This window comes from Chionomys nivalis, chromosome 3 (genome assembly GCF_950005125.1).
Source record: "Chionomys nivalis chromosome 3, mChiNiv1.1, whole genome shotgun sequence".
NCBI lineage: Eukaryota > Metazoa > Chordata > Mammalia > Rodentia > Cricetidae > Chionomys > Chionomys nivalis.
In genome coordinates this window covers 67,033,178-67,052,449 of record NC_080088.1, presented here as the reverse complement: position 1 = coordinate 67,052,449, position 19,272 = coordinate 67,033,178, and the positions used below count along the sequence as shown (strand labels likewise).

At 37.3% G+C, this 19,272-nt stretch overlaps 1 protein-coding gene across 1 annotated transcript in view; it reads left to right on the top strand.

The window, feature by feature from the left end:
* The first annotated feature begins 4,513 nt into the window (after positions 1-4,513).
* Positions 4,514-19,272, top strand: part of Ostn (osteocrin) — a 43,335-nt gene continuing 28,576 nt past the window's right edge. The window contains exons 1-3 of the mRNA XM_057766185.1: positions 4,514-4,592; positions 14,665-14,763; positions 18,352-18,566. Coding sequence (XP_057622168.1) covers positions 14,665-14,763; positions 18,352-18,566 — 314 coding nt within the window. The 5' untranslated portion in view covers positions 4,514-4,592. The remainder of the gene's footprint in view (positions 4,593-14,664; positions 14,764-18,351; positions 18,567-19,272) is intronic.

The following is a 19,272-nucleotide window of genomic DNA, read 5'->3' as shown; positions in this document are numbered from 1 at the left end:
GATTGAGAGCTTTGCTGAATATAATAGTCTGGGCTGGAATCTGCAATCAGGACCTTCTTGCTTTCACTGTCTCCATTGAGAAGTTGCATGTAATTCTGATAGGTCTGACTTTATACAATACTTGGACTTTATTATTTGTAGATCTTAATATTCTATCTTTATTTTATATGTTTAGTGTTTTGATTATTAAGTAACGAGGGGACTTTTTTGGTCATATCTATTTGGTGTTCTATAAGCGTCTTATATTTTCATAGGCATGACTTTCATCAAGTTGGGAATGTTTTCCTCTTTGATTATGTTGAACATGTTTTCTGTGCCTTTGAGCTGGACTTCTTGTTCAATTTCTGTTATTCTTTGGTTTGGTCTTTTCATGGTTTCCCATATTTCCTGGATATTTTGTGTTAAGAATTTTTGAATTTAACATTTTCTTTGACCACTGAATTGATTTCCTCTATTGTATCTTTAATGCCTGAGATTCTCTCTTCCATCTCTTGTATTCTGTTGCTTATGCTTGCTTCTGTAGTTTCTGATCATTTACCCAGGTTTTCCATTTCCAGATTGCCCTTTGTTTGGTTTTCTTTATTGCTTATATTTCTCTTTTCATGTCTTGAGCCTTTTCTGTAACTGTTTGATTGCTTTTTCTTGGTTTTCTTTAAGAGATTTTTTGACTTCTTCCATTTTTTTGTTGTCTTTTCTTCTACTTCTTTAAGGGCATTTTTCATTTCATCTTTAAGAGCCTTAATAATCTTTATAAAGTTGGGCTTTTGTCCCAGGACCACTTCCTTTTCACCCAGCTACATGGGATTATGAAAAAAAAGTAATGGTTGTTTTTAATGACTCCTTCTTACTGGGGGAGGAAGGATCTAGTTTCATATACCATCACCTGACCAAATACTTTAACTTCCGGGGACATTCAGACAGTCCCCCTTATGCTTTTTTTGCCTCTACCATATCCCCTATACCAGGGTGTCTGCCTTTAAGGCTCATAAATCTCAAAGTTAGTCAATTCACTCACAATATTTGGTCTTTAAATGTAACTTCTCCTATAGATAGGTATCAACCAACAGGATGCCAACCTTCCTGGCATCATGTTCTCCCTAAAGGAATTCCCAAATTTGATCCATATGAAGAACTCCTTTCCTGACTAAATGTCCGGCTGAATCGAAGATAATTTCAGGGAGCTGGCTTCTAAGTTTATCTCAGAGAACAAAGCAGAGATGAGACTGTGGAAACCAAGGTGATTGACTGCATGACTAAATTTCTCACTGGATGTTCCACGGAGTAGAAGAAAGTGACCCAATTATACAAGTACACAGGAAAAGTTGTGCCCAAGAATCTATATACTGCTGAATCATTTGGTACAGGTCCCATTTAGAGAAAGGAGAAGGCTTATAGCTTCACAAGACATTTATTGTGAGAACAGTCATTATACAAAAGATAGTGGGCCCAATATCTTGCAACTGGGTTTATCTCCTTCAGAACACATTCATTCTGGTGGGTCCAACCTTTTGCTTTATCACCTGAAAGTTCACTGCATAATTCTTGTGGAACACAGTATGCTAGCACTCCTAAGCAAGCAATTTATTCTTGTTATTTTGCAGTTTATCTAAGAAATTCTTTCTCAATACAATATCACGAATTTACTTCTGTGTTTTGTTTTTCAAGTTTCTTTTAAGTTTTGATGCATTCTGAATTAGTTTTGTCTATGGTCTATGGTATGTAGCAAAGGCCCAATTACGTTCTTTTTTATAGATATACATCTATTTAACCAATATATTTGGAAATATTATTATGTCCCTCTTGAGTGATCATTATGTCCTTAACTAAAGCTGACCACCAGTATATTTTAGTGTCTCAATCTGGAGTGACCCAATTGTCAATATTGAATGGAAGGTGAGTCACCAGTGAATAAGAAAATAGATATTAATCATACAAACTAGTTGCTTTTGTTGTGACATTTGCATGTATGAATATAATATACTTTATTCATATCATTTTCTTCTTGTATCCTTCCCCCATCTCACTGATCCCTTTCCCATTACATAAGAGCTCCAGTTCCACTATCATATAATTTTTCTGCTCTCTACATATAGATGGAAAAGAGACAAGGGATGTCTGAGTCTGGTTTATTTCACTTACTGTCAAGGTTACCAGTTCCACCCATTCTCCTGCAGCAATGTAATTTCATTCTTCTTTTTGTCTAAATAATATTCCTTGGTGTGTACATACCACATTGTGTTTATCCATCAATCATTTATTTCAAACTTGTCTATTGTCAATAACCCTGAGTTTATTATGTATTTGTTTTTTGTTTTTATGAAAGATCATAGTCAACTGTCTCTACCTGGATTCTTCTGTTTTGGGGTCCCTATGATCAATCACATAGTCCTTCAGGACTAGGGGTGCTTGTCTTTTAGTGTATCATTTATTGATTCTCTCTTCTAATATGTGCACACTGCTCAAATAACATTATTCTTCGTATTCTTTATTTTCCCAGTTTGAACGAACCTCCTCTTTACGGCCAGAATCCCAACTGATAAACATAGCCATTGCCAGTTCCTGGTCCCATCACATTCAGGCTATGAGGACTTGTGCTATCCTTTTTTTTAAATGATGTGCTATGTTTCTTTGCTGTTACTTGTGAATAATACCTCCTTGGCAAGGCTGTTATCTGAATGGAAAAAGGATCTGCTCACTGAAAAGCCTTCAATAATAGTTTCTCTTTCTTGACTTAATTTAACTATCACTCAGTGCCTATTTTCTTCATCTTTATACATCTTTGCATGTTACCCCTCTTCTCTCCTTTACAAGATAATGTAAACCACAAAAGCAAGCCCCACAGAATTGTGCAATGTACAGAAGCCTGTACAAATGACTTAGATGTACCATGGTTGTGTTCCTGGAATAAACTGCTGCTTTTTTTTTTTACTGCTGTAGAACAGTTAAGTCAAATTTTGAATTAGGTCAACAAAATCCACAAATAGGCTGGAATCTTTGGACTGTGTAGCAACAAGAGATCTGGAATAAATCAGCTGCAGATATCACTTGTCAGAATGCTAAGGCAGTGGGATGCCATAGATCCTGGTTGTGGTAGCATCATGATGCATTCATTAAAACTATATTGAGAGTTTTCCATCATGTGGATTCAAGCTTAACATAATTGTTTTATGTCGGTAATATCTAAACAAGGTTCCAAAATTAGGCTATATTTTTATCTTGACTTGTGAACCTCTGCTACCGACTGCTCAGATTTCAGGCTTGTTGAGACATATGTTGTCCCTGGAAGCCCTTCATAAAAATGAAGCATTTTACTGCCCCAACATTTCAGAGTGCTCTGGTCAGTTTGCCTGTGTAACTCCAAATTAACCATGCAATATTTCCCACGACAGTGAGTAGTATTTTAAATGGCTTGTAAGCAAAACCAAAAAGAACAAATTGATTTCTATTGGTGCAAAAATATAATCTGGTTTAGATTCTCTTTGGTAGCTTTTGAAATAGACAAAATACAACCACGGGCAGAGAACTGGGTGTGGACATAAAACTGCATTTGTAATCTAGCTCAGACACGGTTCTTAGTTGTGTGTCCTCACTAAGTAAGTGAATTTTTTGATCCTCTCCTACTCTATCTGATAAACAGAGACCCACAATGAATCAAACAAGCCCATGATAATCGAATAACACACCACGCACCTATGAATCCAATAATTTCTTTTTACTAATGCCCATGTGCAGAAAAATGTGATTTTCAGGAGATGAAGGAAACCTTCAGAAAGAACAAGAAAGTTTTGTTTGAAACTAAGTTAAAATAAAAGAGAAGAAGAACAGGATAAAGGTGTCTATTCCTCTGCCTTCATAGCTGCATATCACACTGTAGCATTTTTTTGTTAGAGACAGGCTTCCTAGTACAGCCATGTCAATTAAGATGTGCCTGTCTGTTTCACTGACACACCACAGTGCTCCTGAGGCTCAAATTACCCATTGTTTCTGAAGACAATCATGTAATAGAAAGGTCCAAAACTCCACCATACTACAGTTTATGTCTGATTCAAATCTTTTGAAATCTTGCTGCGAAATGCCCTGGTGACTTTCACAAATCTTTGTGTATTTAATTGCCCAAATACAAACTTTAATAGTCAAAGCTGGACTCAAACCACTGGTCGAGGTGATGCATCTGAAGCTGAGCACGAAGCTAAGTGTGCACTTAATTTTTCCAGAGTTGAGCTGCTCAAATGCCACAATCAAAACAAAATAGATAGAACAGATGTGAAAAAAAAAAAGAAATGAGGAGAGGGGGAGAGAGGGAGTAGAAAGGAGAGATTGGAAAGAAGGGAGGGACCTAGGAGGAGGGTGGGCAAAAGGAGAGAGAGAGAGAGAGAGAGAGAGAGAGAGAGAGAGAGAGAGAGAGAGAGAGAGTTAGGGAAATGTTCCGTGGAAATCTGTAGAACTGATGTAAGAGAAAGCAAGGACAGGGGCTGGAGCAAGTGAAGTAGAACTGCGACTATAAAAACACAGAAAGAAACTCACCATCAGGACTAAGTTTGGGATAAACTGCAGACAGGACTCTGTAGTTAGGAGTTCCGACTTCTCACAAGGTAAGCAAAATGTGAAAACTGATAAAGATCTCGGGTTCAGTTTTCTCTTTTAACTATTGCATGTATTTTCACATCCTTGTAAAACTATTTCATGTATGCCTTGATTCTGCTAAAATTAGAAGTGGCTTCTGATAAATTTTCCTCTCTGAGTAGTAGAAAATCTTGCATTTTTTGTAGAACAAATTGATAAAGATACTTGTGAGACCCTTACATTGATTTGCATTTTTCTTTCTTTTTTTATTTTTTTTTCCATTTCAAAATCAAGGAAAAAGAACACAGGAGAAATGCTTATGGTTTTATTCCTCTTTCATCTCAGATGTTAAGTATAAAGAAATGTCTTAACGTACAAATGGTCACATTTAAAGAATTTGCATAGATGAGAAGGTTTTCCTTTCATCCAGATGAACTTAAGGATAGCCCTAAAAATCAAATTCCATATATGCAAATCCTGGAACATCCTTTTTATCTTATTAGAAAAATTGAATATAATAACAGCAACAAAGTTACAGTAGTCTTACATAAGGTTTATTGTTCAGCATTTGAAATGTTCCTGCTACTTACTAATTGAATTGTGTTAATAATTTAATATATATTCTGTGCTCTCATTGAGAACACATCAAAAATATGCTTCTGGTTTTCAATACTAAAATAAAACATAGGTATGTATTCAATAAATTGAACTCTTACAGCAAAAAAAAAAAAATCTTCCTCTGAATCATATGTGTGGCTTATTGTAGGTGTGGGGATATCTTATTGTTTTGTAGACATGGGATTACTATGTTTCTGACCCATCCTTCTAGAGACAGATTATGACAATTTAAATATCCACATAATTGCAGAATTAACAGAATCACCTATAAAGTTCTACCCCCAAATCAACAATGCATTATGTACTTTCTCTTTTCTTTACTTTGGTGCATTTCACACTCTCAGGGGACTTTTTCCAAGCAGAGCCTCTGCAGAGAGCTCCAATCTCCACCATAACTGAATTGCACTGTAGCTACATTCAAGCAGTTAACGAATATAAGTGTGGCATTCTCTTTTTCTCAGGGTTTTAAAGGAGTTATATAAAAGTGAGTCCTAAGCAGTGGAGAAAAAACTGTCTTTGTGTGACTAGATATAAGAACCTCTGATATATGATTTATTTTTATTTCTTGTTCAAATGCTCTCGGTGATTTTGATACCTGTTTAATCAACTTATATCAGTTGGTTTGTCTCAAAAGAAAATAAATCAAAAGTATTGTTTTAGTTCTGTCCCATGTTTTTCTATGCACTTCAGGTGAGCCTTGAGCATAAACCAGGACTTGGAGATGTTTTGTTGTTGAACAGAGTAAATACAAGGTACAAGAGCATGCGATGGCAGAATGGCCAGGAAGCTCCTTTATCAATCACTTTGCCCACATTAGAGAATAAAAATCTCCAGATGTGACATTACTTAACTTCTGTCAGTATTTCACCTTCTGTGTTCTGACATACCCTCTAGTCAAGTCTTACTTGGATTCATTGGTGCAGCCAAAGAAACATAATTCTTAGATTCTGGTCACCAGACTTGTAGCACCAGGCCCAAGTAATAACTCCTTGAAACATTTCAATTTCCTGGGGCTTTTTCATAGTACAACTGAAGTAGATGGAGTTGCCATCAGAGAGTAAACGTCCTCTCCTAACCCCGGACCACTCTAAGAATACACATGAGCTGGACAGTGGCTTCAATATAAGTCAATCTTCAGGTTATACATCCCCACCCCACTCCTTCTCCAAATAAATCCAATGATGCCCTCCAGTGTAGTCATCTAATCAACATTACTTGGCAGTAGTTGCTCCTGGTTTTGGCTGGCTTGAACTCGTTTTTGCTCAGTATTGCCCTTTTTTTCTTCCAGATGTCTCATGAGCCCAGACCTCAAAACCAAGCATCCCTTCCCTGCACCCACAGTGCTATCACTTCCCCTCCTTCCACCCACAGTGCCTGCCATCCCTTGCCCTCCCTGTACCCACAGTGCCTGCCATCCTTACCTCCCCTTCCACCCACAGTGCCTATCATAACTTCCCCTCCCCCCACCAACAGTGCCCTGCCATCCCTTGCCCTCCCTGCACCCATAGTGTCTGCCATTCTTTCCCCTGATCACACAGGCATTACTTACCTCCACTCTGGTCAAGTTCATTTCATTCCCTCTAAGTCTCACTTTCCTAGCTAGAAGTTGCTAAATTCAGGGATGTCTAGCATCTAGCTTTCCTTTTCCAAAATCCCATATTCCTATGAAACTTAAGGGCCTAAAGACATCAAAACTGTGCTTTAAAAACATTTAGTATTAAAAATTCACTTTGGTTAATATGGTTAAAGCTTGATGAGTAATAATGCCTTGTGTACAAATGAGGTTTCTTCTCTTTGTTTTCTACCCAGGGGTATTGTCTAGAACTGCATGCAAGTATTTTCATGGAAATAGTACGGTTGAAAGTGAAGAACAGTGCACTAAGTATTATAGTGACTGCTACTAGGAAATAGTGACTCTATTTTACTGTTCCTTTTAATTTAATATATTTTAATTAAAATAAAATTGTATTCTTTCTTGTCTTTCTTTCCCTCCTACAAACCACCCCTACACACCCCCAGTCTTCCTCTTAAATTGATGACCTAGTTTTCTTTGATTATCACCACTACATATATATAAGTAGACACATAAATATAAATATAATCTGCTGAATTCATTATTATTATTGTGTGCAAATGATTCTAGGGCTGACCACTGTATAACCAACTAGCGAGCTCATCTATGGGACAGGCAAATTCTCTGTCTTTCACCAGTTGATAATATTTTCATTATTATATTCTCAATTCTACCACTATACCATGTTTCTAGATTCTAGGGAATAATTTGACCCTTATATTTCAAGGTCAAGTATTATAGTTTTTATAAAACTTCGAAGTAAGAAGCATTTTAAAAAGTTGCCACATTTTAAAGAATGATAAAACTGTTTATTGGGAAATGGCTGTTGCTTGTGAGTTTACATGAAATACTTCTAAATTTCACATAAATCAGTAGAGTGAATCTCTGTTCCCTTCCCAAATGAAAATGCCAAAGAGCAAGACTGAGAAACATGCCTTGCCAGAGCTCCTATCCATGCTGTGTAAGCTGAGACCTTGCACATCTCCATGCCTTCCCTTTGTTTTGGTAGGAAGTTTAGGAGCAACACTAGGGGTTAGGAGGTCACAGTCTTGTGGAAACTCGGCCCATCTCAGTTCATCAACCTTTAGCAAAGGAATGACGATGCTTTCTACACTAATCTAACTTGATAGCTGCATGCACAAAAATGTTGCAGGATAATTTTGAAAGTATTCATGTTTTATTACACTATGCAAAAGTTCTTTGAAGATTATGCAAACACTGCAGAAAGAATTTGCTTTTGCAAGAAGAAATCTGTGGGTAGAGCAAGTAGGCAACTTGAGTTGGTCAGGTGTCCATTTCTAGATCCCTCGTTCCTAGCTTACAAAATGATTAATGAATGCATCCTGTTGCTAAGCAATATGGAATTCATATTTACCCTTTTTATGTACATTTAGAGTATATTTTTATTGATTATATTGGCTAATTTTATGTCACTTAAATGCAAGATTAATATTAAGTATTACATGGGTCAAGGGAGGGTAAAGAATGAAGTTGTAAAAGTCTACTTCATTCTGAACCTTACATGTCTTAGGTTTAACTTCACTTATTCAACTTGAGCCTTTTAAGACCTTTTTATCTTATGTTTTCAGTGCATTAAATCCATATGTTAAGGTACAGCTCTGTCAGCTTTTTCTCTATCCATGGTGTCATGGGTTCTATTTTGTCCCATTGGTGAGTATCACAATTAAACAATTTAGATTCCTTAGAAGATTCAGCTACAGTCACAGGCTGAAGTTTCTCTGGCCATAGGTATCATTGTTTTATGTCATTGTTTAATTGTCCAGAGGTCTAATTGCCAGTTAGAATGTAACAGCTCGTCTTAGGTGGAGGGGTGATTACTGTGGGTTCTAGCGTGCATCACTTTGCAGAGACCAGAATGTGGAATGGTAGCAAGTGTCAGTGAACTCCAGAATGGATATAATCCAAGTTCTCGTTAGTGGAAAAGCTTGCCTGTCTTTTTCCTTAGCCTAACTTAGTGTGTTGAGTTAGCTTCCATACCGACTCACCTGGGTTATCAATATCTACTGTGCATTTATGCTTACCTACCAACAACTATGGCCGCTTAATCAAGCACATACTGTTGACTGCCTGGCATTTTGCAATGTGTGTATATGGACTGGTCAACATGGCACAGCCCCTTCCCTCGAGTACCTTATAAACACAGCCAGCTCTCTTTGTTAAGAGATCTTGTTGTAATAGGAGTGGCGGCAGGGCTGTGTTCTGCCACCCGGCCGCCCGCATGGCTAGCTTATGCCCCGAAATAATTACACGGAAACTGTATTCTTTTAATCACTGCCTGGCCCATTAGCTCCAGCCTCTTATTGACTAGCTCTTACATATTGATCTAACCCATTTCTAATATTCTTTGTAGTACCACGAGCTGGCTTACCAGGGAAGATCTTAACCTGCGTCTGTCTGGAGTGGGAGAATCATGGCGACCCACTTACTCGGCTTCTTTCTCCCAGCATCCTGCCTGTTTACTCCACCCACCTAAGGGCTGGCCTATAAATGGGCCTAGGCAGTTTCTTTATTATTTAACCAATGACCTTCCTCCATCAAGATCTAAAGGTTTTCTTGGTGGTGGTAGTGGGGTCATTCTTTAAAGAGCCATGGTAAGCTGCTGCCTTCTTTATTTCTTTGAAAGCATTCTGATTGCCAGGACTTTTTCATTTCAGAGGCATTTACTACAAGTTTTATTGTTCCAAAAGTGGAGAGCAACAAAAGATGAAAATTGTGTCTAATTAAGGAAAATCAGTGGATACATACGCACTAGCAAATTATCATCCTTCCTGAATTGTCACACTCAGGGGAAGTCATTATAAGTGCTTTCATAAAGACCTCCCTGGAGTTGAATTTTTTTTTTGGGGGGGGGCAGATGGAAAACTGTTTTACTATTATATGACTAGGTTATATTGAAAGAGCACAAAACTCTCTGAAAATGAGGGCTGTTGCTCTGGCTCTTATTTCTCTGGCTTCACAGCTCTGGAAAAGCTTTTCCTGTAAACAGAACAATGAGGGAGGGAGGGAGGGAGGGAGGGAGGGAGGGAGGGAGGGAGGGAGGGAGAGAGGGAGGGACAGAGAAAGAGAGAGAGAGAATACACCCGGTGTTCTAATTCTCAAATAATCCATGTACTACTCACTCGCAGTCTCAATTTGAACTTTTCAAAACTGCATCCACAACATAAAGTAAACTGTGTGAACCACCATCACAGAAGCAACGGTCCGGTGTTGGTGAACTTATTGCTGGGCTTTACTTTTAAACCATCCATTAGCTCATTGGCAAGCTTTTGGGAATGATACTGTATGAAAATTGCAAGGACATGTGGGTACTTATTATTGGTGCAGAGTGAAACGTCTCAAAATTTCTAAATGAAACCCTCTTAGTTATTGTAGTGATGAAGTCAGTATCCACTAAGGTTAGGGGTTTTTAAGGAAATTCTAGAGTGATTATTTTATCTTTATAGACTGTTTTCTAGATACAGGGGAAATAGCCAGTCAATACTTCAAAGACTACACGGATTGGAAAACTTGCCTCTAAAGAAAGAATGAAGTATCATGCTATTTTCTATGCTCTCTAAAGCCTACAGTGAGGTGGTAACTATAATGCCAATCAAATGAAGCCACACACTGACCTTTCCTCTCTGAATTCCCTAGAGCAGCTATCACTTTGGTGCCATGGAACCTGGAACTCATTGCAGTTATTTTTGTTTTAAAACTGTGAGTGGATGAATAGAAAGATTTATCCATGATCCAAAAGGAGAAAACCAAATAAATTCACAAACATTTTTTGTTTCTATGTTTGTTGAGATAATGTCTCATGCATTTCAGATTTAGATTACAGGCACAAACCACCATATTGGGCTGAGCATGTAAACACCCCACCAGCTGAGTTATATCCACAGCTCCACAAGTTAACATTTTGTAATACATGGATATAGCACATCTCATCAACTCTTCCTTACATTTACAGTGGAAAGTGGTTAAGAAAAGGTTTAAATTATTGAAAATTTGAATAAAAATTATTCAATTTTGAGCTCATTTTTTGTTAAAAACGAGGATGGATAGATTCTGTCTTAAATGTTTTCAATTTAGTTATTAGAGAAAATTAAAAATTTCCAGATGCTATATAAATTCACCCACAAAATTACTATCATTGTGAACTTCTAATGTTTAGGTTCACTGTCCAAAAGTAAATTGATTATTATAAAGTTTCAAACTGATGAGACCTTTAATCATCTGATGAGTTTGTTTCAACTGTAACCTTCAAGCACTGGTATTTTAAGAGTCTTATTAGTTCCAGGGTGTATCAGATCAGCCATCATCTCCTTGGGCTTCTGCTTTTGCAGAACATTTTGTTATGACTTATGACAAGTCATTATACCATGAAGATGATGAATGACCCCCATCCCTCCCCCTTTGCTCTCCTTTTTGCTCCCTACCCTATGAACCCTTTGTTCACAGACAGAAACACCTTAATTCCCACTCAACTATCTTTTACTGGGTTCAATCAAAATGAAGGAGAGCTCAGCATTGTTGTACTTCCACAATTCATCGTATTTTAAAGAATGAATAATATGCATTGTTTCTCCAATGTAGATGACAACACTCCGTGTTTCTTCACATTGATCTACATGCACTCCACTCCTCCAGCCATGGGTGGGAGGATCCTTTCCAGACATAAGATGTCACATGTAGAAAGTCTAAGACACAGCTTCAGATAGTTCACAAAGTAAATGTTGATTTATCCAGATGTATTAAATAATTCAAGTGCAATATATAGCATAAAATAGGATGAAATATTTAACATCATGATTTTTATTATAATAAATAGTATGCAGAAATGTATAAATAGTATACTAAAATGTAGCATATAAAATACAAGAACCCAATGGCTTGCAAATAAAATACCTACAAAATCCTAGAAGTCAGATTCCATGCCCTCTGTCTATTTTGGAATTCTTTATTACTCCAAGGATTATAACTCAAAAGCTACTCAGCTAAAAGGAGGAGTCTAGCTGTTATACACCCAAATTTTGGTACTTGGGAGGGTAAAGCAAATTTACCCTAGGCTATATGTCTTTAAAGAAAGGGGAAAAAAAGCTAATGATTTAGAGATTTTTTTTTTAATGTGGAAACACTTCAGCTTTGGTAAATTCATAGTCAAAGAATTCTTTTAAAGGAGAGCACATTGGGCCCTAGGGGGGTTTTAAATCATGACCTATATTTATTCACTATCAACAAAATAGAGAAATGGGGCTAAACCTAGTCTTTTCCTTTCCTCCCTATAATTTCCGCTGTTTCTAATTTTGTAGCAATTGAGTTTCAATGAGTTAATCCAATGTCTCTTGTTTGGCAGGTGCCAGAGTCCTTATTTATATTAGTGTACAAAGTGCCATATTTAGAAACTCAGCCTGTTGGTTTATTGGGTACAAGCATGGTTCTAAAACATTAAATACACGTATTTAAACTCAGCATTTATTTTTACACCCCCCTATCCAAAGGATCGGGATGTGGTTATCTGTTAGAGGATACATTAAAACTATTTTTTCTATATACGCCCAAGCTCCAAAATACATGTGTCAGATGTAATCATCAATATTACAAACACCATCATTCTGTTACATTTACAGGCCTGTGGGCATGAAGGGGACTTTGGTTAGCAAGATGTTTGTGAAAGTGGTTAAAGGGAATCCACAAGGAACAACTTGTAAAACAGGGCAACTTGGCACTTTGAAAATTATTTTTAGCATAATTAAAAATGAAGGGAAGTGAACACAATTGTAATTTATCTTTGATTAAATGAGTGTTACTTTAAAAAGTAGATATATACAGAATATGAGATTGTTTTCAAATAAAGCTATGCTTTTAAAATGTCTTCCTGTGTATAGATGAATGTAAAAGAAATATCAGCAAAATCAGTAGAAAAAATATTAATGAAGAATGCCTGGTGTTCTAAAAGAAAAGCTAATATAATTTTGGTTGATATTTTAATCAAATGATCACTACTGTCATTTCTCAAGATGTATGTTTTTTATATTTGGAAATATGATCTCATTTATCATATTCCAATGCTCACTGAAAAACTCAACTGAATACCAACTTAACAAAGAGAGAACACAAAATTTACTGTTTTATTTCAAGAGATGATAGAATACAGACAAGAAGCTAGAGACTGGTATTAATAACAAGACACCAAAAGAAAATAATTAATGCTATAATAAACAAAGAATTTAATCTCTATTTTATTACATTTGATAAAAGAAATGTTATATATATTATGAAGAAATTTTTCTCCATCTTGAATCTTAAGCAGGACATATAATAGAAATGTTCCTTTGTCTATGCAAAATCACAATTCATGTTGTAGCATGTAACACAACTACTCAGATCTAGAGTCAAGTTTCACAGCAACAAGAAGGAAGCATAAAGTTGGGGGACACATTAACATATATGCAGTTACCAAAGCAATATTGAAAAATGTCACATAGTTGTACTTCCATGTACCAAAACTAAGCAATGCATGTGACAACGGCATTATGGGTAAATCAATTCCACCCTGCAGGAACTCTTTTGATACAGGAATTACTTCTCACCTTATACATATGAAAATTGAAGTTCAAGAGAGTTAAATAAACTTTGTCCAAGATCACAGTAATACTAAACAAAGTGAGACTCAAAACCATTCTTCAAAACTCAAAGTCCTTTTCCCTTTGCCCCAGAAGGGTATATATTTGTCATGTATATATTTTACACTTCTATATAAGTCATCTGTTTTAATAGTAATATGAATCTAATTCATTTACTCTAAGCTCATAGTTTGAATGCCATTCAGTTAACCCAGCCATCTTCTCTTGGATAGAGTACACGAACTGATTCTGAATGTTTGCGATTAAAACTAGTGAGTTAATGACCTGTGCCACGGCTGTGTCATTATAAGCATGTGGAAGTTTCTCAAGGTTATACACCTAGAAGTAAAATAAAGGCACAGTTGCTAGAACACAGCTATTCTCAACCTTTACTCTTTGGCCGAGTTTTTCTCACACAACTGTATCCAATTCCAACTTCATCAGGACTTTTGTGATATTGTTTCCAAATACTTCTCTAAAATCTGTAGTGAAGAGATTCTTTCTGTTAATGCAATGTGTGTGAATGCTACGGTGTTTGTTTTGTAGGACATTAATTTCCCATTGTGCTGTCCCTTGTCTATGAAATATGTATTCATAACTTAGGCTGATTTTTACTTATTTGAGTGTCTGGTTTATGTGTGTTACTTATCAGACTTAATTATGTGTTCCAGTTAGTAACTTTTGTCTTATTTACTCATGTTGAAAATATCTTTCATATTACAATCTGTCTTTTGATTTTGTTATATGTTGATTTTGTTGAATCTTACCACATAAAATTTTTAAATTTTAGAATATTAAATTTTGGCACTTTTTAAATAACATATTCACATTTTGAGTCTTAAAGAATCCTGATCAAACACAATAATATAAATGTATTATCTTATTGATTGTGTAGTGTTTTCAAAATTTTTATTCTTTCAGGTATACCATATATTCTGGTCCAGAGACCCAAAGCTTTATTCTCTCACATCTGTCAGCATTAAGCTACTATCCCCAAAATAAAAGCCATATGACATTGATATAATTTCTTAGATATTTGATTAGATTTAATTGAATTATTATTATAGCTATATAAATACAATGCATGTTTTTGTGGAAATGAATCCTTTAGAAAATTCATTACAAGAGGCTGACAGATTTTATTAGATATTATTTAATGGGTAGATATGCATACCATCACTTAGAAGTGAATAGCTTCACTTCTAATAAGCTTTTCCTTAGCTTCAGTTTTCTGTCTTTATATTTCAAGCTAATTAATATCAACCTCATTGTATCTGAGCCTAGATGCTGGACCGGAGATTGGCAAGTGCACACTTCATCCTGGCTGTGGTTGTGATGCTGTGGAGCTCAGGAAAGGCGTTCTCTGTGGACATAGCAACAGAGGTAATGCGAATTAGCTTAGGATATCACATGCAAGGGTGAAGGAGGTGGTTCACCAATGACTCTAGCCAAGTAAGCATGAGGTCCAGAATTCAGATCCCCAGCACCCACAGGCAAGCTGGATGAAGCATCAGGCACCTATGGTTCGGGTGCTGGGAGTGTGAAGACAGACCTTCTGGGGCTTAAACTAGCCAGGCTGAGCTAATCAGTGAGCTCCAGATTCAGCGAGAGCCCCTATCTTAAAAAAATAAGAGAAAGAAAAATACTTGATGCCATCCTATGGCCTAGACGTGTGCTCGCGCACGCGCGCTCGCGCGCACACACACACACACATACACAAGCTCGTGCTCACACACACAACGGCACATATGGGCATATTTATATTTTAACAGACACAAGCTGTTTTTACGTCATCCAGAAGATACAGCTGACAAATGGCTTCAGAACACATAATCAAAAAGAGAAACATTTCTCTGTCACCTTACTCTCATTGCCAGTGATATTCAAGGTTGTAAGCTTTAAATATATAAATGATGATAACTATTGAATTTAGAGAATGCAGACCATATGACTTATCTAGATTGTGTGTGTGTGTGTGTGTGTGTGTGTGTGTGTGTGTGTGTGTGTTTTAAACAGAGTTTCTCTGTAGCTTTGGAGCCTATCCTGGAACTAGCTCTTGTAGCCCAGACTGGCCTCGAACTCACAGAGATCCGCCTGCCTCTGCCTCCTGAGTGCTGGGATTAAAGGCATGCACCACCACCGTCCAGCATTATCTGGATATTTTTTTAAGAGTTTTAAATAGTAAGATTTGTATTCCTCAAACAAAAAAACATTAAAAGTTAATTTTTACTACAATCACGTTTGAATTTTATCATTACATCAACATGAGATGTAATTACGTAAAATGTCAGTTGAATGCCGAATTTTATGTAGTTTTGTCCAAACCTTTTATTACAATAGGAAACAAAACTAGTTTTTATGCTGTGCTAAGTGGAAAAAATGAAACACTTTTCAGATGTCTTAGTTCCTATTTGTCAGACTGTGGCCTTTTGTTCTCCGAAGGAGAAATTTTTCCCAGGCTTGGTAGGTTGTGACCCTTGGCTTCTGACAGGCAGAGAGCCTGGGGAGTGGTGATTGACACTAATGTCCAAATATTCCTGCAGGCCATAGCTAATGGGATGTTTTTCTTAAGGTGGCAAGTGTTACGGCCCCAGGGCAATCTAAAGATTTTCACATTCTCCATCCTTTAACAGCAACTAGCGGTACAATTCCTGGCCCTAAAGCACCTCTGATCTTTGGTCTTTAAGGCCTGCCAAACATCTCTGGCATGATTCCAGGGACAACAGTTTGACTTTTCTGGCTGTTTAGTATTCTCTGTCCTCCAGCCCCAGTTCTCCTATCTTTCTCACCTTCTCTTTACGTCTGCCATTTATTTTGTGTCCGCGCTGGAAGCTCTCTAGCTGGAGAACTTTCCAGCTGTCTATGTTTGCAGTGGCTCTTGTCCCAGATGCCTCTGCAGAGAAGGTAACTGCTGTTGCTCTGTGTCTCTACTGCCATTATCTCTGCTACCCTCTGCTGCCAACTCCTGTCCTTTCTCTTGCTGAATTTGTCAACTGCTTCTGAAGCTCTGTCTGCCCATCTAACAAGACAATCAGGCAGAAAATGCCAGTAGAGAGACGCTTTACACTGGTCCTAATGTTGCTATGGAGAGAGAGGGATACATCACAGGAAGACGTCTCTCAGCTAGCTTACCAAATGAGCTCAGTGAGCTGAACTACCTGCTTGCACAGCCAGAGTTATGGACCAATTACAGCAAATCTTCACGCAGATGAAGGCATATTTATTTATTTATTTATTTATTTATTTATTTATTTTTTAAAGATTTATTTATTTATTATGTATACAACATTCCTTCTACCTTCCATGTGTGCCTGCAGGCAAACAGAGGGCACCAGATCTCATTATAGATGGCTGAGAGCCACCATGTGGTTGCTGGGAATTGAACTCAGGACCTCTGGAAGAGCAGCCAGTGCTCTCAACCACTGAGCCATCTCTCCAGCCCCATGAAGGCATATTTATACCAATTGTGGCATTACTAGTTTTATACCATTCACAACAGTAATTTTGCTAAGCCAGTCCTCTGACTTGGATAGAGATGATTGCAGGGAAATTTCAGCCCTGCTGACTAATACCAGATCTTTAGGAGCCAGCATCATGCCTCAGCAGCAAGCAGCTCCCATGGTCATCCAACTTCCTGCAGTCTCCTCTGTGGTATCAGTAATTAAGAACTAACATAAGGGTAGTCTGTTTGGCCTTTTGACTGGTAATCCATCCTTTTTTTCAAGGCGACCTACATAAAGTTTATCAGTTTTCATTTAGGGAGTTGAATCTCTCCACCCCCTATTATTAATAATAACTCATAGGGAAATAAATATCACAAAGGGTATCTTAAACAAGAAATTATTAAAAATTAATATCAATTTTAAGCAGCATGGTAATGATGTTAGCAATCCCACAGCTAAATAGGACTCCATAATCAGTCTCATTTTGGTCAATATTTTATATTGTGATTTAACATTCCTCCTCTCCTAATCTCTGTTGTGATCCACCTTGTGACACATGGAAGCGTGTAGCTAAAAGGGAGACATGCTGGAGCTTGAATTTCCATCTGGAGCATCATCTCAGGCACTTGTAACAGATGTGTGATTCCTTAACAGTAAGGGAGTCTGGGGATTACCAAAAGCAGAATTCTAAAATTCTGTTACTGAACTAGAGAAGGGAAAAGAGAGTTTCTGCACTCACTCATCCCTTTATGACTTGCATGAAGTACACAGAGAAAGCATACATGTCAGATAAATTAAGAAAATGTGCCTGTAACCGTACTGTTATTGGGATAGTTCTACACATTGTTTATCATTTTTAATAAATCACATAGACTGAGATATTAATTTCCTTGGGCACAGAAACAGGATTTATTTATTTTTGCCTCCTTTTAACCTAATGCAGAACATGGAATGCAATGGAACGTTAGCAGGTTACAGAGAAGATGAATGAATTAAGGAAGTAAAATGGCATGACATTTAGCGCTTTGCTTTCAGAAAAAAAAAGTTCAGATTTTTTTTGTTGTTATGAGAAAAATACTGGGATAGGCATAAAGGAAAAGAAATAATAGCTTAGGCCATGACTCTCAAATTACTTTCACTTAATGGAAAACATAACTTTGTAACGTATTTGTAACAGATATTCTGTAGAGTAAGGTGTGAAGAGTGACTTGAGGAAAGAGGTGCAGGGCAAGTGCCATGGTGCACAGGGAAGGGTGCTGCTCTTTTAAGGGCTAAATCTAAAAGACTAATCAGTAAAGATGACAAATTTTAGATAAAAGCCTGGATTTTTTTTCCCTTGGGTATATCCATCGCTGTATGTTTCAGTCCCCCAGAGTCTAGTTATTTTTTTTTCTAAAACATAACCCCAAGACATCATAAAATGAGCAACAGGTTTGTCATCTGGCGGTAGAAAATGCCCAATGCCAGTTTTGTGCATCTTTGCTTTCCACTGTCTAAATGAATGAGCCCACCTTTCTCTGCCCTGTAGGCCTCTGAGTTTGGAGCAGCAGACTTGCAATCACCAGCCACAGGCAGGGAAGAGAAATCAGCCACCGACCTTGCAGCTAAGCTCCTGCTTCTTGACGAACTGGTGTCCTTGGAGAATGATGTATACGAGACCAAGAAAAAGAGGAGTTTCCCTGGCTTTGGGTCTCCCCTTGACAGACTCTCAGCTGGGTCGGTAGAGCACAAAGGGAAACAGAGGTAAGTGGGTAAGGAAAATTACCCTACTGTCTGATTCTTTTATTCTAGGGTCTGTAACAAGATCCCACACTTAAAACACCATGGACAACTTGAAAATGAGCAGAAATTGTATGTGCTGGACAACTTGTTGGCTCAATGATGATTTGAGGGGTAAATGCTTTGGAAGCAGTGCTGTGGTGGTGTGCTGAAATAGCTTACTGTGCTTCCTAAGAGAGATACTGCTCACAGACTAAAAAAATAATTAGTTGCCAGGCAGTGGTGGAGCACATCTTTAATCCCAGTACAGAGACAGGTGAATCTCTGTGAGTTTGAGGCCAGCCTGGTCTACAGACCAGTTCCAGGGCTGACTCCATGACTACTGGGAAACCCTGTTTCAGAAAACTAAAAACAAAACAAACAAACAAACAAAAGTTACTTTAGGACATTATTAGTTATGGCAGATAAGGGTCAATGTATGATAGGTAAGGTACTCCAGTCACTTGAGAGTGGTATTTAAAGGCACAACTAGAGTGTTTTCAAGTTTTTCTTAATACAGGGCTTCATAAAACAATGTGAATTAATTCATCTCCTATAGTAAGAAACAGCATACACTCAAATTTTGTTTCAGGACATATGTTTAAATTAAATTTCTTCTCTCTTCCGGCCATGTGTCTCATACAAAATCCTCCATAATTCTCAGTTTATTTTTCTCTAAAATGGATATAAG